At 48.8% G+C, this 21,273-nt stretch overlaps 1 protein-coding gene across 2 annotated transcripts in view; it reads right to left on the bottom strand.

Moving 5' to 3' along the window:
- The window catches only part of ift122 (intraflagellar transport 122 homolog (Chlamydomonas)), a 171,980-nt gene that overhangs the window by 10,238 nt on the left and 140,469 nt on the right, over positions 1–21,273 (bottom strand). For both annotated transcript variants that reach the window (XM_041191120.1, XM_041191121.1), the window contains exons 26-27: positions 9,027–9,155; positions 7,866–7,942 (exon numbers count right to left, since the gene is read on the bottom strand). In XM_041191120.1, the coding sequence (XP_041047054.1) occupies positions 7,866–7,942; positions 9,027–9,155 (206 nt within the window). The remainder of the gene's footprint in view (positions 1–7,865; positions 7,943–9,026; positions 9,156–21,273) is intronic.

The following is a 21,273-nucleotide window of genomic DNA, read 5'->3' as shown; positions in this document are numbered from 1 at the left end:
GACTAACTTCATATCTTCTGGATCACCCATGGCTAGAAACTTGAGCATGCATTTCTCCGAATTTAATTTATTTCTTTGCTCTCAGGACTTCCTCAGATGTAGCACGTTTCATCATAGTGCTCAGTGCCAATATGATATAACTGACATCAGGTCTAGTCTGAGTGCACAACCAGTTCAATTGTCAAACCAAATTTCTTAATTTGTCTGTTTTTTTCTTTGAATGCAGGATTCTCTTTTTGTGAGGGTCTGACCCGATTTATTGGGATATGATTGACATTTTCTAAATAAGATTGTTGATTCAATGTTACTCCTGACTTGCTCTGCTTAATGTATAAACCTCTGTATTTAAAGGCCCCTGAAGGCTGACTTCCAAACTTAAATTCCTTCTTTACTTTATCGGTCACCTATTGCTCAAATTCTACAGAACCTCCCCACAGGAAATCATCAACATGCATGATAAAGGTCCCTGCTTGTTTCTCCTTGTGATGCCAGTAGAACATCGCAGGGTCTGCCTTTAACTTAACGCAATCTGGTTTCAACAGGACAGACCTCACAGAAAAATACCATAATCTTGATGCATCATTCACCTATAAACACACTTGTTTAATTTCAACAACTTTCTTTCTATATCACCAGCTTCTTTAGGTTGTTTGAAAAATACTTCCCTTTGAAATTTCTCACCCTGCAAAAAATGCAGCTTTTATATCAATTGATCTGAACTCTTAGGAATATGATGCTAAAATAGTTTTAAAAATCTTCAAGCTCACTTTCCCTGCAGTAGGAGAGCCCACCCTGACATCTTGATCCCATCTCTTCCTTCAAAACCTCGAGCTACCAGTCTAGCTTTAACATTGTACATGCTGTCCGGAATAACTTTTTCTGTATATATCCACCTGTGTGATGAAGCTGGCTGTATATGAGCATACCCCTGTCTGGTATTTCAGTGTATACCCCAAATTCTTTCCAACTGTCCAACTCTTTTTGTTTGGCTTCGTTTATCAGTTTATTTTCCAATTTATTAGCAGCTCCTAAAACCTCTCGATCATAAGGGCTTCTACTTCTATTGACATTCCCAGCTAGTTCTGTGGTCCTCGTTCTTGTCAAGCTACTCACAATCCTCTCTCTTTCTGGGCCACTGCTGTATGATCTTTCCTGCATGTGATTAGAATTCCTTTCACAAGTCTGAGATCTTTTCCAGGGTTCATGACCACTTTCTGGTCCACTGTCAGAACTCACACCGCATTTTCTGGCCTTCCACATCTTCACCTCGTTTTGCCAATCCATGGGTCTTGTCTCTTGTCCTTCATCCTGCACATTTAGCCAATGTTTGTATTTACCAGTAGCCTTTCCTGCTCTCCCTATGATGATGACATCCTTCCACACACTGGTCTCTTCTGGCATGTATGTTACCTTTGTTCCTACTTTGGGTAGTTGCCCTTTTGGATAAATAGCCTTATCCTGTGCCTCAGTGTTACTTTATTCATCATCAGTTATCCCTCTATCCACCATAGTCTGCTCCTCACAACTGCCCAATAAATTTGTACGTGAAGTGTATGGCACCTCTTCACTTTCTATGTCCTGGTCAGAACCTGTAAAGGTATAGTCAGTGCCAATTAACCTCGAAGAATGTACCCTAACAGTTTGATTCCGTATTGTACAATCGTTACTTTTTCATCACTGCCTATCATTTTGCCAGGGACTTTCCACTCTTTCTGGCCTTCTCTTTTGTAATATATCATGTCTGCTTGGCTAAACCGTATTCCTGATGGTCTTATGCAGTGCCGTAAGGCTCGCCGCATTTTCTCCGAAACTTCAGCTTTAATGAAAGCTTTTCTGCCCACATGTTCAGATGAGCAGAATAAGTGGAGCTAATGCTAGTCCCTTCTAGAGCAGGGGGAGCATCTGATAACACCAAACGCAACTTTGAATTCTTTCCATACACCAATTCATACAGAGCGTGCACCCCCAATTTGCAAAGAGTTCTTTGCATATACTGCCCATACCAGTGCCATTTGCAATTTGCAATCTGGTTGATCAGTCAATATTTTATGCTACATGTCGTCTATCACTGCATGATTTCTCTTGCACAACTATTACTGAACGGGCTCACAGTCATAGTGTGCATAACTATGATATTCAAATTTTCACACGTCTCAAAATTCCTCATTTGCAAATTCCTCACCAATATCTGTCGGAAATTTTGTTGATGTTCATAATCCTGTTGCTACCTATTTCTCCATGACCTTATCGACAATGGATTTGTCCAGCTTTCCGTTTACAGGACATACCTGGGCAATTTTCCACAATACCAGGTAGATGCCAGTGTTGTAGCTGTGCTGGAACAGCTTGGCTAGGGGTGCGGCAAGTTCTGGATCACAAGTCTCCAGTACCATTGCCGGAATATTGTCAGGGCCCATAGCCTTTGCAGTATCCAGTGTCAATGTATCAGTAATTACATTGTCAAGGTCCAATAGTTTTGTATTCATTCTTCTCGATAAGCACTTATTGGTTAACATGGTAGCTGAGAATGAACTTCTTGGTGATTGATTGTTGTATACAAAGTTTTTTGTAAAGAATTGCAGCAATGCCACACCCCCATTGCACATCACAAACTTAAGTCATGCCGCTTCAAACCTGCCCTCAGGTCCCACCCCATCAACCCTGTGAGTCCCAACACTCTTCACCTCTCTATTGTTCATCCCCCTGCTGACACAGCTCAACCCCTGCAGACACAACTCACCCCCCCCGCCGTTGACATAGCTCACCCTTCCGCCAACACAGCTGCCCTCCCCTCGTTTACAGAGCTCACCCCACCGACACAGCTCCTCCACCCCCTCCAGCACAGCTCACCCTCTGCCTCCGGCACAGCTCACCCACCCTCTGCCGACACAGCTCACCCCACCCCCGTTGACACAGCTCACCCCCCGCCGACACAGCTCACCCCCCCTTTAACACAGCTCACCCCCGACGACACAGCTCACCACCCCCCACTGACACAGCTCACCACCCCCATTTAACACAGCTCACCCTCCCCGTTGACACAGCTGACCACCCCCGCTGACACAGCTCACCCCACCGCCGACACAGCTCACCCCACCGCCGACACAGCTCACTCCCCCTTTAACACAGCTCACCTCCGCCGACACAGCTCACCACCCCCACGTTGACACAGCTGACCACCCCCGTTGACACAGCTGACCACCCCCGCTGACACAGCTCACCGCCCCATTGACACAGCTCGCCCCACCGTTGACACAGCTCAGCCCCCCCGTTGACACAGCTCACCCACCCGTTGACACAGCTCATCCCCCCACCGTTGACACAGCTCACCCCCCCCCGTTGACACAGCTCAACCCCCACCGTTGACAGAGCTCACCCACTCCCCACCGACACAGCTCACCACCCTCAACATCCGACACATCTCACCTCCCCCCCACCCGTTGATGTGGCTCACGTCACCCATTGACACAGCTCACCAACCACCCCACCCCCGTCAAGACAGCTCAGCACCACCACCCACTGCCCAGCCAATACTGCTCAGCATCTCCTCAGGGTAGGGCAGGGTTGGCATTCAGCATCGGGCGCAGGTGGGTTAGCGCGCAATGTCAGGGGGACGGCAAGCAGTGTCGAGTGCGGGGGCGAGCAGTGTCGGGTGGGGGGTGGTGCGCTGTGTTGGGTGGGGGGGCAGAGCAGTGTTGGGTGGGGTGGGCGAGCAGTGTCAGGTGGAGAAGGTGAGTAGTGTCGGGTGAGGTGGTCGGATGGAGGGGGTGAGTAGTGTTGGGTGGAGGGGGCAGAGCAGTGTCGGGTGGGGGGGTGAGCTGTGTTGGGTGGGGGGGCAGAGCAGTGTCGGGTGGGGGGGTGAGCTGTGTTGGGTGGGGGGGGCAGAGCAGTGTCGGGTGGGGGTTGAGGTGTGTTGGGTCGGGGGGCAGAGCAGTGTCTGGTGGAGGGGGGCGAGCGGTGTCGGGTGGGGGTGGTGAGCGGTGTCGGGTCAGGGGACGAGCAGTGTCTGGTAGAGGGAGCGAGCAGTGTCGGGTGGAGGGGGGCGAGCGGTGTCGGGTGGAGGGGGGGGGGCGAGCAGTGTCGGGTGGTGCGGGCGAGCAGTGTCAGTTGGGGGAGGCGTGCAGTTGGAGTTGGGGGGGTGAGCGGTGTTGGGTCGGGGGGCAAACGGTGTCGGCTGGAGGGGGCGAGCGGTGTCGGGTGGGGGGGACGAGCGGTGTCGGGTGGAGGGGGCGAGCGGTGTCGGGTGGAGGGGGCGAGCGGTGTCGGGTGGAGGGGGCGAGCGGTGTCGGGTGGAGGGGGCGAGCTGTGTCAGGTGGAGGGGGCGAATGATGTCGGGTGGGGGGGGTGAGCGGTGTCGGGTCGGGGGGCGAGCGGTGTCGGGTCAGGGGTCGAGCAGTGTCGGGTGGAGGGGGCGAGCAGTGTCGGGTGGAGGGAGCGAGCAGTGTCGGGTGGAAGGAGCGAGCAGTGTCGGGTGGAGGGGGGCGAGCGGTGTCGGGTGGGAGGGCTAGCAGTGTCGGGTGGGGGGGCTAGCAGTGTCAGTTGGGGGGGCGTGCAGTTTCGGGTGGGGGCTGTGAGCGGTGTCGGGTCGGGGGGCAAGCGGTGTCGGCTGGAGGGGGTGAGCAGTGTCAGGTGGGGGGGATGAGCGGTGTCGGGTGGAGGGGGCGAGCGGTGTCGGGTGGAGGGGGCTGAGCAGTGTCGGGTGGAGGGGGCGAGCGGTGTCGGGTGGAGGGGGCGAGCGGTGTCGGGTGAGGTGGTCAGGTGAGGAGGGGCGAGCAGTGTCGGGTGAGGGGGGCGAGCACTGTCGGTTGGGGAGGTGCGAGCATTGTCGGGTGGGAGGGGTGAGCGGTGTCGGATGAGGGGGCGAGCGGTGTCGGGTGGAGGGGACTGAGCAGTGTCGGGTGGAGGGGGCGAGCAGTGTCGGGTGAGGGGGGCGAGCATTGTCGGTTGGGGAGGTGCGAGCAGTGTTGGGTGGGGGGGGTGAGCAGTGTCGGGTGAGGGGGCGAGCGGTGTCGGGTAAGGGGGGGCGAGCGGTGTCGGGTTAGTGGGTTGAGCTGTGTTGGGTTGAGGGGGCGAGCAGTGTCGGGTGGGGGGGGCGAGCAGTCTCGGGTGGTGGGAGCGAGCAGTGTCAGTTGGGGGGTGCGTGTAGTTTCTGGTGGGGGGGGGTGAGCGGTGTCGGGTGGTGGGGGCAAGCAGCGTCAGTTGGGGTGGGCATACAGTTTCGGGTGCGGGGGTGAGCGGTGTTGGGTGGGGGGGCAAGTGGTGTTGGGTGGGGAGGTCGAGCATTGTCAGGTGGGGAGGTCGAGCAGTGTTGGGTGACGGGGGTGTGAGCAGTGTCGGGTGAGGGGGGCGAGCGGTGTCGGGTGGGGGGGGGCGAGCGGTGTCGGGTGGGGGGGGGCGAGCGGTGTCGGGTGGGGGGGGGCGAGCGGTGTCGGGTGGGGGAGGTGAGCGGTGTCGGGTCAGGGGTCAAGCAGTGTCGGGTGGAGGGAGTGAGCAGTGTCGGGTGGAGGGAGCGAAAAGTGTCGGGTGGGGGGGGTGAGCGGTGTCGGGTGAGGGGGCGAGCGGTGTCGGGTGGGGGAGGGCGAGCGGTGTCGGGTGGGGGGGGGCGAGCGGTGTCGGGTGGGGGGGCGAGCGGTGTCGGGTCAGAGGTCAAGCAGTGTCGGGTGGAGGGAGCGAGCAGTGTCGGGTGGAAGGAGCGAGCAATGTCAGTTGGGGAGTGCGTATAGTTTCGGGTGGGGGGGTGAGCAGTGTCGGCTGAAGGGGTGAGTGGTGTCGGGTGGGGGGGCAAGTGGTGTTGGGTGGGGAGGTCGAGCAGTGTCGGGTGGGGGCGGTGTGAGCAGTGTCAGGTGGAGGGGACGAGCGGTGTCGGGTGGGGGGGGGGGCGAGCAGTGTCAGGTGGTGGGGGGCGAGCAGTGTCGGGTGGGGGGGCTAGCAGTGTCAGTTGGGGGGGGCGTGCAGTTTCGGGTGAGGGCTGTGAGCGGTGTCGGGTCGGGGGGCAAGCAGTGTCGGCTGGAGGGGGCGAGCGGTGTCGGATGGGGGACTGAGCAGTGTCGGGTGGAGGGGGCGAGTGGTGTCAGATGGGGGGGCGAGCAGTGTCGGGTCGGGGGGGCGAGCGGTGTCGGGTGAGGTGGTCGGGTGAGGAGGGGCGAGCAGTGTCGGGTGAGGGGGGCGAGCATTATCGGTTGGGGAGGTGCGAGCAGTGTCAGGTGGGGGGGTGAGCGGTGTCGGGTGAGGTGGCGAGCGGTGTCGGGTGGGGGGGGGCGAGCGGTGTCGTGTAGGGGGTCGAGCGGTGTTGGGTTGAGGGGGCGAGCAGTGTCGGGTGGGGGGGGCGAGCAGTCTCGGGTGGTGGGAGCGAGCAGTGCCAGTTGGGGGGTGCGTGCAGTTTCGGGTGGGGGGGGGTGAGCAGTGTCGGCTGAAGGGGCAAGTGGTGTCGGATGAGGTGGTCGGGTCGGGGGGGTGGTGAGCAGTGTTGGGCGGGGAGGTCGAGCAGTGTTGGGTGGGGAGGTCGAGCAGTGTCGGGTGAAGGGGGCGAGTGGTGTCGGGTGAGGTGGCCGGGTGATGGGGGGGCGAGCAGTGTCAGATGATGGGGGTGTGAGCAGTGTCGGGTGAGGGGGGCGAGCAGTGTCGGTTAGGGAGGTGCGAGCAGTGTCGCGTAGGGGGGGCGAGCAGTGTCGGGTGGTCGGGGAGGGGACAAGCACTATTGGGCGGAGAGGGTGAGTAGTGTCAGGTGCGGGAGGCAAGCACTGTCCAATTGTGGTGGGATGCTGCAGTGCTTTGACACACTTCCTGATTTAAATGTCTGCACATCTGTCACAAGCTTTACACTTGCTAGGAACAGCGCTAATAATTCAGGCTATCAAACAATGTAACATTGAGCAAATAGGCAAAGTTTACATGCTGACAGTTCACAGGCGAACCATCACTACCGGTTTCCATGGAAGTATTTTCGCCAAAATGGAAGTGTGGAGTTCGAGTGTAAATCTACTCCCTGCAACTTCCAATGCCACTGCGACCCTCAACAGCAGTGGACATCTCTTCATTTGCTGCTATTGTGGTCAGAAGGTCTGTGCCTTATCTGAAAATTGTTAAACACAGCTCTCAATTCCCTCATCCAAGTCACTGGATACGGTGAAAAGCTGAGGCCACAGTACCGATCCCTGTGGAACACCACTTGTCACTTCCTGACAATTAAACTTCATTCCAATTTTCTGTTTCCTACCTCCAGCCAATTTCCAACCCATGGTGCAGGCTTGCTCCAATTCTGTTGTATTTCATTTCTTAAGATAATCTCTAGTGCAAAATCTGATCAAATGCTTCTTAAAAGTACATATAACATCCAGAGACTATCCCTTATCTATGCCAGTGGCCTCCTCAAAAAGTACAACTAGAAAGCCAGACATGACCTACCATTCACAAACACATGCTGATTCTGACCAATTCAAGTACTCAGTTCTTCTGTCCTTAATGACTATTATTTTCCTACAACTGACATTGGACGGACAGATTTTTCCATCCTGTCTTAAGTAATAAAGTGAAGTTTGCAATTTCCCAATTCAATAGCGTAATTCCCCAATCAAGAGAACTTTAGAATATAATGACCAACATATCTGCAATTTCCTTATCTACACCATTTAATATCCTGGGGTGAAACTACCTAGATCATTCCAAGTCAAAAGATCACAGTCTCATCACATTCACCATTATTAGTTGTTTTAAAAAAACTAATAAATTCAATAAGATTCCACACCCGCCCCTTGATTTATCTTCTTTTGTACCAATGGTATTTTGTCTTCTTCCTTTCCTGTGAAGTCAGATGAAAATTACTCAAATGATTCATACATATGTATGTTAATTTAACAGCAAGTTACCTCAAAGCTCAGTTTTGCAGTGAATGGATCTGCCTCAATCTTGGCCATACTGTCTTCAAGCTGTAGAGTCTGTGCATCTACAAAAGTGCCAAGTAAATGTTTCAAAGCATATTGGAAAATACAAGTTCATAACCAAAAGTAATTTAGTTCAGCAGCATAACTGAACATCAGTCACAGCACCTGTTATGTGGTTTGACGTCTCATCTAAAAGATGGCACCTCTGATGATACAGCACATACTCAGTACTGCACCGAATTATGTGCTAATGTCTCTGGAGTGGAATTTGAACTGACAACCTTTTGATTCAGGCATTAGAGTGTTACAACAGAGTCAATGTCACTCATTGCTGCCTGTGAGACGAGCTTTGCCTACCCACACCCCAAAATAATTAATTGGATGTGAGGTACAGTGGGTTGGAGCTAAAATCTGCAGCAGGATTTGTGTTGTAGGTGCTAAGGTGAGCCTTGCTGATGATGTAATCTACCAGCCCCAAGGTGAGCTGTGGACGAGCTAGCTCATCTTCCTTGACAACAGCCACTGCATGGCTATGGATATCCACTTTCCAACTCCTGGCAATTGCCATTAACCTTGAAAATCTCTACTAACTCAGTGGCCACAGCATTGTTTACCTCAATTATTAGGGCTGATGAGCCACTCAATAAGCATCAACAGCCTGCGTTGTAACTAGTTTATTTCATGCCCTTAATCTGGGTGGCACAGGGAGTTAGATTTGCACCAGCAGCAGGCACAGCCCACACTGGCACCTGCTAACAACTTTCCTTATTAGTAACAACGCTGTTTAATACTCCAAAAGTACAGAAATTAAGCCAAGGGTTAATAATTGACGAGGCATTTATATTCTAATTATTCTTTCTCAATACTTTATTTCCACGCCCAACACCCCCCCTCCCCCAACACTCTCTTAGCAACATATATCCATGACCGATGTGATCCAAGCTCTGACTGAAGGAGTATATGGGGGATGGACAAGTGTGATCCAGAGATGACTTTCCCTCCTATTTTCCAGCCAAGTCTTGGCCCTGTCCCACTGCAGTGTAACAAAGCCTGGCAATCGGTAGGTGGGCAACACTCTGTTACACTACATGTTAGTGTTTCAATGAGCTGCCCACTTCACACAGGGTAATACTACAAAATGGATACCGCCAATGTTCTTTTCTTGCCACCCGTCCTTTTTCAGTTCTGTCCTGGGCACCTCACGATCAATCAGGGCCACTGCTTCCTCATCCGTAATCCCTTCTTCCAAATAGAACTGAACAAGCGGCAGCACCTCTGTAAACACAACAATAAAGCTCATGAGATGAAAGCCCTGTGGAACCTAGTGTGTACCTCATCTGATTCAAACCCTGGGTTTCATTATAGACCTTTAGGAAGAAGTAGTTTAAGGGAATGCTGCATTATTGTAACTATTCTTATTTTTCCCCCAACTTTTGCCTTCCCTTCTATCTAGCAGAGTCCTAGAAACTCATTTAATTACCGTTCCCCCTTTCTAATCCTGAAAAGTCACTGGGTCCATCATGACTGAGCTTGATTCTGCATTCACCAGGCATTGTGTCACATTGAAAGGAAACAGTGACTGAGTGAGAACTACCTACAACTTCACCTGCTAACCAAAGACATGTAAAATTGTTTAAAGAGGACCTGCTTTTTTTGAAAAATACAAGAAAAGACACTGACCAAAGGTGAATACCAGCAGTCAACTGATGTCTGATATTGTAGGTTGACCACTTTTCCGGAAAGTTCCTATAAGGATTGCACTGTAGAACTGCTTTAAGATGTTACATGGAATTCACATCCAAGGTGGGGTGTCAAGGCCCACTTCAAACAGGGACTTGAAAAGAAGGCCCTGAAAATGCAAAGTGCTGGACTTTTAATTCACTCTAAATCTGTGAAGACAATGTTAACTGCTACCCAGCAGTTAAACCCCACCAGACACTCAAAACCCCCAGTGGAGGACAAAACAACCCCATCTCATGTTGACTTATATCTCAAAAATGTGTCAAAACATTTCTGAGATGAAAGAGCAAAAACCTGGTAACTACAACAATGGATGCAAGACATATTAATTGAATTCTCTTCCAGGAATATACAAAAATTAGTTTAAAATTCGCTCTGCCAGGCAGAGAAAGATGGAAAGGCAGGAAGAAAAGAAACATGACAGTCATCTAAGAAACTCTGCTGAGAAACAGCAAGAAAGATCTTGTTCTTTCTCCCTCTCTACCTCTGAAGCCAGAGTGTCTTCAACAAAATGCAGACCTGAACAAAGTCAACTCCAGAATTTTACAAGAAACCATCTAAATTCAACGGCCACAACGTTCCACAATCTACGTCTCATGGACAAGCAAAGGACTTACTCATATATTCTTTCTTACTTCTGATGTGTGTGCTTGTGCATGTGTGTAACTAATAATCTCACTCTTTCTTTGACTCAAGAAAACCTGGTTTGATTGGCTCCTTGTTAAAAACTGAATACATGTGGACTGGAAAAGATACCTAGGGGGCTGAATAAAAGAGGAGCCAGCTCACTCCTCCTCACCCGGTCAAAACAATTGTGTGACTCCATTTAAACATGGGACAAGAATAAATGTCGGATGTGGAATCCAGAACAATTTTCCCACCTGAGCCTGGAGGCAATAAGGTCAATTGTAGCTCTCCAGTGTCAATTGACTCAAAGGAGCCCAATCTGGACTGCCTCCAATTTTTATTCTACTACAGAGAGACATGGCCAGTGTTTTAGGGAGAGATGCAATATAACGAATCCAAGTTTGAGAGAATACCAGTTCTACTAACACCCATAACTTGGATTGCTCCTCTTTGCCTCAGAACCTTAGGAGAAAGATGAGAAGAGTGAGGTTTAGCATTTATCTAAACTCCAATCCTGGCCAGTGTTTGTGCATGGCATCAGAGATCAAAGGAAGAGGAAAAAGAAAAACATCTTCCAAAGTCTGACTCTTACCTCCTAACATGGCGAGCTACCTATAGATCTCATACATCTTAAGCTCCTGACCTCATTATAGCCTTGGTCCAAACATGGACAAAAGAGCTGAACTCCAGAGGTGAGGTGAGAGTGACTGCCATTGACATCAAGGCCGCATTTGACCGAGTGTGGCATCAAGGGGCCCTAGCAAAACTGGAGTCAATGGGAATCAGAGGGAAAGCTTTCCGCTGGTTGGAATCATACCTAGCAGAAAGGAAGGTGGCTGTGGTTATTGGAGGTTAATCATCTCAGTTTCAGGACATCACTGCAAGAGTTCCTCAGGGTAGTGTCCTAGGCCCAACCATCTTCAGCTGTTTCATCGATGACTTTCCTTCCAGCATAAGGGCAGAAGTGGGGATGTTTGCTGGTGATTTCACAATATTCAGCACTATTCGTGACTCCTCAGATACTGAAGCAGTTCATGTCCAAATGCAGCAAGACCTGGACAACATCCAGGCTTGATCTGACAAGTGGCAAGTAACATTCATGCCACACAAGTGCCAGGCAATGACCATCTCCAAAACACAATATCTAACCATCACCCTTTGACATTCAATGGCAATAACCTTGTTGAATCCCCACTATCAACATCCTAGAGGTTACCATTGTCCAGAAACTGAACTGGACTACCTATACAAATACTGTGGCTACAAGAATGAGTCAGAGGCTAAGAATCCTGCGGCAAGTAACTCACCTCCTGACTCCCCAAATATGTCCACCATCTACAAAGCACAAATCTGGAGTGTGATGGAATACTCTCCACTTGCCTGGATGAGTGCAACTTCAGCAACACTCAAGAAGCTCAACACCATCCAGGACAAAGCAGCCCACTTGATTGGTATCCCATCCACAAATATTCACTCCCTTCACGCACAATGGCAGCAGTGTGTACCATCTGCAAGATGCACTGCAGGAATTCACCAATATTCCTTAGACATCACTTTCCAAACCCACAACCACTACCATCTAGAAGGACAAGGGTAGCAGACAGGAACACCACCACCCGGAAGTTCCCAAGCCGCTCACCGTTCTGACTTCGAAATATATCATCGTTCCTTCACTGTCTTTCAGTCAAAATCTTGTAACTCCTTCCTTAACAGCATTGTGGGTGTACCTACAACACATGGACTGCAGCGGTTCAAGAAGGCAGCTCACCACCACCTTCTCAAGGGCAGTTTGGAATGCCTAGCCAGCGATGCCCATATCCCATGAATGAATAAATAAGTGTCAAAATCTATGGCAATAAATAAATCGAACAATCTTATAATTCCACCAATACAGCCACAGAGCATTGCAGCACAGAAAGAGTCCACTGGTCAATTATGTTTGGGTCAACTTTTCACTAGGTCAAACCAATACTAATCACTGTAATCACTAAAAGCACCATATTAATCTAAACTAATCGCAATTGTTAATAGAAACCAAGCCAGTCGGTGAAGTTAAAGCCAAGACACAGAGCTTTTCTTTACTAAGTAAGTTTATTGACTTTATTCAGTCTCATACCTCCCATTCCAACACCCAATGTCTCAGCTGTTCCCTGTTTACATGTGATCAAAGTACTTAATTATAATACAAAAACAAAAACAGAATTACCTGGAAAAACTCAGCAGGTCTGGCAGCATCGGCGGAGAAGAAAAGAGTTGACGTTTCGAGTCCTCATGACCCTTCGACAGAACTTGTCTCTGTCGAAGGGTCATGAGGACTCGAAACGTCAACTCTTTTCTTCTCCGCCGATGCTGCCAGACCTGCTGAGTTTTTCCAGGTAATTCTGTTTTTGTTTTTGTTTTGGATTTCCAGTATCCGCAGTTTTTTTGTTTTTATTACTTAATTATATTGTTTATATTATTAAGATACGCTGATGAAAGTCATTGTTTAATTAACATACTAGTAACATCAATGACCTGTTCACTCTCCTCATAATGCTGTGGGCGGAATCATCCCAGATTTGCACTAAGTGTGGTAGCAACCACAATGGCAAATTTTCACGCCGTATATTGTCCCAAACCCACCCCATTAATTATACATTCCCAGGAAACACACCATTTCCATGGCGGGCGGGCTATCATTCGCCCACCGCGTCATCACCTCGCTGCCGTTTTGCAGCGGGCTCCATATTTCAAGACCAGCCGCGCGCACATTTTTCAGTGCTTCTAGCCCACGACTGCGTCACAGAAGACATGACCCCGAAAGGCAAGGAGACTGCAGCCTCTGGGTTTAGTGACGCATGGAGGCCCGCCGTGATGTCCTCTACCCCCGCTCTGACCACAGGATAGGCAGCTGCGTAACCAATCCAGCATGGGAGGCGGTGGCAGCGGTGGTCAGCGCCAATGCCCTGCAAAGCAAGACAGTCATCCATTGCCGCTACACGATGGTTTCATCTGTTCCACCAAGGTAAGTCACTCTTCTCATCACTCTTAACTCACACTCTCACAAACCCATCACACATCCCCAGGGATCTCACGCCTCAAGGGACAACATCACTAACTCTCACACACACCCTCACATCACCATCAGGCTCAATTCCTCTGAAGCTCGTGTCCTCATCCCGTCTATGGCTCTGCTCACTACACAAACATTCCAAGCAGTGCCATGTGTCCTGCTCACACTTCCTCCGTCTGTTTCCATGCAGGAGAAGCATGCTCACTTCAGCAGAGAGAGGTCTCAGACCAGGGGCGGATTGGCCCACATTAGGCCCCTCACTCACATTGAGGAGTGGCCATCATGCTGGCTGGTGAGGATGTGGACCGTGCCTGTGGTGACGGTGAGATCGATGGCGAACACCCGCGTGAGGATCCTGCATCACATCATCCCTCTCTCAATGCATTTGTCAGTGCTCTCTCTCCTACTTTTGACTCTGCTGTCGTGTACTAATTATCTCTACTTTGGTTCACAGGGAGCTCTGCTAAGCAACCGACATCCTCAGCCAGGCAGTCCCTCAGCTCCATCCACGTCCTCATCTCCGGCCAAGAGGACACCTCCTCCACTGAAGAGCTGGAAATGAGCAGCCTAGAAGACCCATCACCCTGTCTACCCACACCCTTCACCAGTGCAGAGACACACGCCTCGGTGGGATCTAGATCTAGAGCAGGCTCGGGTTCACAATCTGGTGGTCACCGCACGGATACGTGTCCACAGCAGGAGGAGGCAGGTTCAGCCGAGCTCCCCAGCATTCGGAGTACTGCTGAGAAAGAAGCATTTATGAGGTCCGAGTCAGGTGACGAGCCTCTGGATTTAGTCTTCCAACTCATCGTGGGGAGTTAGCAGAAGGCAGGGGAACATCACGCAGAGCTGTTGGAAGCCCTCAACAGACTGGCATGCGAGTCGGAGGATTGTGTCCACCTGCTCTCTGATGAAGTGGTGGCAACACGTGCGCATATGGAGGTCTCATGGGGAGGTGGCGGATGCGAAGGAGGCCCTGGTCCAGCAGAACATGGAGATGCACGCAGACCTGCACTCCCATCGAAGGAGCCATAGGTGAGTTCCTGCAGTGGCGACGCAAGAGGGAAACAGGGCACCTCAACGTCCCTCCAGGTGATCCTTACATTCAACAAGTCAGACTGGGGCTCTTGGGCACCCGATCTGAGGAGCAGCAGCAACTGGACACCCCTAGGTCAACCACTCAGGAATCTCAGAGGCTGTCCACCCCCTCAGAGTCCCCTTTGCTTGTGAGCCCTTCAACCTCGTCCTCTGTCACCACAGAGGGTACAGCCAGCTCACAAGTGAGTCTGGAAAGAGAAGGATGTGTGTGGCAGGGCCTTTCGGAGTCTCACGCATGCATTCTCCCACGCACAGAGACCCTTCCCATAAACACTCGTCTCAATGTCCTGAGCATTTTGAATGCTGCCTGCTGGGGTTCACGCTCAGTTGTCCATCTGAACCGACCTGCATCTCCACTCACCCACTGATGACACTCCCATGCAGCACCTGATCTTGCCCATCACAACTCTCGTTTCACTTTCAATTTGGACAGCATGGTGCTATTCGGTTTGACTTTCCCCCAGTCACCCATTTCCTTTCCCCATCACAGTTACTCCCCCCCCCGCTGCCCCCACCCCAGGATCACCTTCCACCTCCCCTCCGTGACCTACCAGCCACAATCCTTTTCCTTCAGGGATGTACAGATGAATTTGCATGTTCCCTTCCTTCTCGAAAATCCCACCCCCATTAACATCTCCGACCTCCTCCTTCCCATCCCCAGGGTCCATGTCTGCATCCAAGTTCCCACCAACCACCCTCACCCGTTCCTTCCACCACGACCGTCACACCCTCATCCTCCCACCCTGCCACCTCACTCTGCCCTCGATCATCCTCACCATTCTCTCATGCCATACCCACCCTCAGTTCGCTCCCCAGGAGGCAATCTTGGACCCATCAGACCCCTCCCTTGTAAGTTTACCTGGACATCCCCCTTCATGACCCATACCCTCCCAGAACCCCTTCCCCTAACTCAGGACCTCTTCCCTCCTTTGTCCTCCCACCCCCACTTAGTCCCTCTCCATTCCTGACTCCCTCGGACACCCTTACTTCTTACGCCATTCTTAGTCCTTTCCCTCTTCCGACTCTTTCCTCTTTGTCCAGCTTCACTTCTTTCTCCATCCTTACTCCTCCCCCCTTCCTGACTCCCTCAGACACCCTTACTTCTTCCTCCAGCTTTACTCCTTCCCCCACCCTTGCTCCCTTCCCCTCTCTGCACTCCTTCCTCCCCCTGGACTCCCTCCCTTCCCCACACTCCTTCCTCCCCCTGGACTCCCTTCCCTCTCCGCACTCCTTTCTCCCCCAGACTTAAGCCTACCTCCTCAGTTTCCATCTCCTCCCGTTACCCCCTCCTCCACTCATACTCCTTCTCTGACACCTTCATTATCCCCCACAACCTCACTCCCTTGACACCTTCATTCGCCCCTCCCTACTTCACCCCGCCGACACCTCTTCCTTTCCCAGTCGACTCTAGAGCTTCCTCTCCCCACCCCTCAACCATCATCCATTGTGAGCATCAACGGTGACTTTCCGACTTCTGTGAGCTGCTTTGCAGCAGAGTCAAGTCCATGGGAGTCCACCCAATATGCCATTGACGTTCCTCCAGTGTGCCGTTGCTGTTGGGCTCTAGCATTTTCTGCTCCTCGGATGTCCACAATGTGAGCAAGGTCATGTTAGTAAGTTCCTACTTCACACCTGACAAGATGTGTTGTGTCCGGATGTGTTTTCCCGCTGACATGGGCAGACAATTCAGTGGGTGGGCGGGGGGGGGGGCGGGGTTGGTTTGGGATTTGAGTCTGGTGGGCTGGCCTTATAATGATATGCTGAAAGAGGAAATAGTCTCTGACTTATCTGCTCCCCATAGCAAAGCATTCCATGACCTAACAACCCTTTCTGTAAAGAAATTTCTCTTAAATTCTCCTCACATTTTTACTGATTATTATAAATTGATAAGCCAACATCACTGACTCCCTAACCTGTAGAAATAATCTTTCCCTGATGCACACTTTGAAAGTCCTTCACAATTTTAAAACTCTCTATTAAATGTCCTCTTAGCCTTCTCTTCTTCCATGGAAACGGTTCCTTATAACTACAGTTTTTAATCCTTTACAACATACTATGGAATCTACATTGAATGCTCTCTATGGCTTTAATGTCCTTTCTTTAAAGGGGCTCCCAAAACTGCACACAGTACTCCGAATGGCTTAACCCATATTTACACAAATTTATCATTTACTTTTTACCCTAGTACTCTCTGCCCCTACTTATAAAACCAAAATGTGATTGGTCTTTTTACAGACTATATCTGCCTGCAATCCCACTTTAAGGGAGTTAAGTCTTTGGACCCTGGATCTCTCTGTGCATTCACACCCTTCAGTGACTGTATATTGGATATACACACCATTCCTCCCAAGATACATTTCCTCCACTTACCCACATTAAATTGCATCTGCCACTGTCTACCCAAGGGCTGTGCCACATGATGTGCATTGTTAACACACATTAAATCATGCAAGATAGGATCCTATGTTACCAAGAAAAGAAAGTTCTCAGGGGCTGCCATAACTGGCCTTCACATTCCTGGGTTGAGAAAGGGAGGGAAAAGCTGCAACCCACTTCTTCACCTAACCCAGTGGCCCCACTCATTTGCATATGGACCATGTGCAAGGCAAGGACCTGATTTGGTTGTGATGATAGCTGTCGTGTGATACAGGATGTTTCAAAGTCTCAGTGGTGGCCTAATTCATGCATGATGCCTTGGGCAGGTTCTCCAACAGCTCTGTGAAAGTTCCTTAAGAAAGGCAACAATTATAAAACAGGTTCCATTGTCATTTAGAAGACTGCACATTTGTCTCACTAGCTAGCTTGTTTTCCATCCCTTCTCATCTATATCCTCTTTTGGATGGTCCAAAGTTAATCTTAGGTTATAAATCTCAATCACAAAGTGCAAATGGATCAAAGAGAGGTAATAACAAAAATCACAGCAAGAGAAAGATACATTATACTTTACTTTAAAAAATCATGCAATCTAGGTTACGCCAGAACACAGCCTGACTGGAGGCTGACTGAGTCTATGAGATAAATGCTGAAATGTATAAAATCTTTATAATGCAGAGTGATTTCTCTCCCTGTAATTTGTGTTTTAAGTACAGATTATGATTTGAAATGTATGTTAGAATGAATTGCCTGTATGCATTTACAGAACAAATCCTGGTTACATATATGTCATACTCTTCAAATGGTGAAGCAGATCAGCTAAAAACAATACCAGATCTGCTTATCTTGTTAGAAGATCTGTATCCTGGCAACTAACAGGATTTACTGCTCTTAAGTCTAAGGTGAATTACATGAAGGGCTCCTGATTCTGCAGAATTTCACAATGACACAAGGCTATTAAAATCCTTACCAAATATAAAAATAAAAATGATAAAACAAGAAGCCTTAGAATAAAAGTAAATAATAGTTAAGAGTTATGTGACTATCAAGTCCTTGCTTTCGCTAGACTCAAATATAAATGAAATTGGGGAAAATGGATTTGTTGTTTCACTTTTTAAGCTGTTTGAATATTTACTACTCGACAACAAGGGAGGTTCTGTATTACTTAAGATCAATTACATAAGGATAAATCTGAATAATCACCTTGGACTGAGGCCATATTGTGGGGTGAAATGAGAACAAAGAAACAAACGTATGTTCAAACTTGGGAAGGACTTCGCTTCAGCCTTTCTTCATAGGTGGAGAATTTAAATAGAGTGACTAAAACCACTCAGACAAGCCAACATTACAATCTAATTCAATCTTCCATATTTTTTTCCTAACACCATCTGCAAGTTCCCCTCCAAGTCACACATCATCCTGACTTGGAAATATATCACCGTTCCTTCACTGTCACTGGGTCAAAATCCTGGAACTCCCTTCTTAACAGCACTGTGGGTGTACCTACACCATATAGACTGTAGCGTTCAAGAAGGCAACTCACCACCATCTTCTCAAGGGCAGTTAGGTATGGACAATAAATGCTTGCCTAGCCAGTGACACACTCATCCCATGAATGAATAAATGTTTAAAAAATGATGGGACTGGGAAAAAAAAACATAGTTTAAGCATAAAAGGGAAAACCCAATGTCAATGTAACCTGGAATAGAGTCTATAATCTGTGATGATCCCATTAACTGCTTAGTACTGGCTAATAGAGGATATGTGGAATAAGATTATATGTGTCACTACACTTTTCTGTACTGAAGAAGGAAACAGTCTGAGATGTGTGTTCGCAGCAACAAAAACTTTCAATAAATTGGGCTAAATAAACAGGATACATTAATTGAACTTGTATTAATATGGTACCTTTCACAACCTCAGGATGTACTAAGGCACCTACAGTTATCTTTTAGGAAAGTGCAGCAGCTAAATTGCATACAGCAAGAATCCACAAGCAGCAAGGAGATAAGTATCAGCCAGGACACCAGGAGAATTTCTGTCATATTTCGAATAGCACCATGGGATTTTCATGTTCACCTGGTAGATGGAGCCTCGGTTTGATGTTTCTGCGCTGTGGGTGTTAACAGACCTATTATTCTTCTCAAGAACATTTCCTCAGTGCTGCACTGAAGTATCAGCCTGGATGATGTGCTGTAATCCTGGAGTGGAGCATAAACCCACAAATGCTTGACTCAGAGGCTGGAGAGTGATCACTCAGCCAAGTTGGCATTACATTTGTATCAATAAAACTGAATAAATGGTAGGAGCTGTAAAATGTTGCATTAGGATGTGGACAAAATTAACGCTACAGTGAAGGAATAACTGAAAATTCACAAAAATATAGATGCTTTGTCTTCCAGATCAAAATAAATGATATAAAATGGGGCTTCCTTCATGGCTGAACTGGTTAAAGCAGTGAGTAGTAGCGTCACAGACCAGATAGATCTCAGGGTCATAGCCAGTCGTTCTGATCTTTAGCAGATTCATCACAACGGAACTCAGGTCCTATTACTAAGAGTACAGCAGCCTGTTTCAGCAGGTTCCTGCTGGAATTATATTTGTGCAGTGAGCCTGAGGGCACGATGGGGTCTGACTGTGAAGCTGGGTAATTTGCTAACACTAACTATGTAGCCTCACACTGAATGGCCACTTGGGCAAGGTACGGAAGAACGGCCTGTGAAAATGTATATCGGTGAAGGTTGGGAGCAAATATAAAAATGCCCCAAAAAGCATGGGGAAAATAAAAAAAGACATTGGCAAATACGAGAGCTGAAATGCTTCATAAACAGTGGGTTTAGATTATGTTACAAAGCTTCTTTTAAGCAAGAGAGCTTCCCACAGACCATTAAATCAGCAAGTAAGCAATTGTGGAGTCAACAGCATGGCAGAAAGTTCTGATAAAAGGTCAACTTGACCTGAAACGTTAACTCTCTTTCCCTCTCCACAGATGGTAACAGTCTTGCTGAGTTTTTCCAGCATTTCCTGTTTTTATTTCATCTGCAAGTGTTCCTTCGTCTACCATCTTACACACCACAAAAAGCCTCAGATGGCATATGGATGCCTACTGCATGCTTGGGCTCGATGTGAAAAATGGTATACTGCTGCATGTCATAGTAACAAAAGATCTTTTGGTTCTGTCTGCTTTCTTTGGCATAATAGCTGCAATTACATAGAATCTACAGCACTGAAACAGGCCACGTGGACCAACTGCTTTACAAGGGCATTTTTTTAATATTCTACATAAGCCCCCTCGTACTCTAACCTCTTCCCAGCATGTCCCTAAATCCCTCTATTGCCTTCATCCTCATGTGAGCATCAAGCCTTTCTTTAAATACATCAATGCTATCTGCTTCAACCACTGCCTGAGCCAGTGAGTTCCACATTTTGAGCACATTCTGTGGAAGGATATAACTCCTAATCTGCAACAGGCGGCTGCTCCCAAACCTGAATGGAGAGAGCGTTCTATCCCTTAGTGAGGGAAGCAGTAGAGGATGTCAGACAGGGATGCAGGAAAAGTGGCTCAGAGTTCGAGACTGTATCCCATCTCTCTTCTTATTATACTTTCTATTAACCATCTCTGATCATACCATGAAGCTCTTATATCATCTACTGAAAGTGGCAAGGAACCAATTTAACCTCTCTCCCTCCTATAAATGTGCTGAACAAAGAACTCACAGGCCTCTCTGCAGCCAGATCTGACAGTTTTTAAAATTATTTCACAGGACGCAGGTATTGCTGGCTAGGCCAGCATTTATTGCCCATCCCTAACTGCCCGTGAGAAGATGGTGGTGAGTTGCCTTCTTGATCCGCTGCAGTCCATGTGATGTAGGTACACCCACAATGCTACGAATAGTCGTTTGGTAGTGCAGAACTTGAGTATTACTGAAAAAAGAGACATGTTTAAGGTTTTTGTCTTGCACTCATTAAGGCACTTCACAAGAACACCAACATAGGGGGGAAACAACAATTTATACTCTTTGTGAAGAGAGCGCTGATTGATTGGCAAGTGAACTCTGATTAGTAGAGGCGTTGCCATGGGGAATGCACCAGTGATGGCAGCTGACAGTTAACTGCCAAGCATTGTTTGAAATTTAAACCAGGCAGCTTGACCCCGATTGGTCAAGGCATTGCCCTGAACAATGAGTCAGCAAATGGCTGTCACTTGTTTTGTTTAGCTGAAACTGGTGCAATATGTGTACATGTTCTTTCTGACGCAAAGAACAGGGCCCTGTGTATTAATATATGTAGCTTTCAATGCGCCACTCCGCGAGCCCAACTGACAATCTTAAATTGGTTGTCAGTGTAACTTTTAGCACGCTGAGGATTATTTAGCAAGTGTTGTCCAATCGCAGAATCACATCTAATGTTGGACACTGTGTTTTGAGTTTTGCAAGCACAGGCTGGTTGGCTACGATCTGTACCTCACCTGTTGTGACCAGCAGCTGGGACATGCTGTTTGAT

This window comes from Carcharodon carcharias, chromosome 7, assembly GCF_017639515.1.
Source record: "Carcharodon carcharias isolate sCarCar2 chromosome 7, sCarCar2.pri, whole genome shotgun sequence".
NCBI classification, from domain to species: Eukaryota; Metazoa; Chordata; class Chondrichthyes; order Lamniformes; family Lamnidae; genus Carcharodon; species Carcharodon carcharias.
The sequence above is the reverse complement of the archived record's forward strand: the minus strand, read 5'-3'. Positions and strand labels throughout refer to the sequence as shown.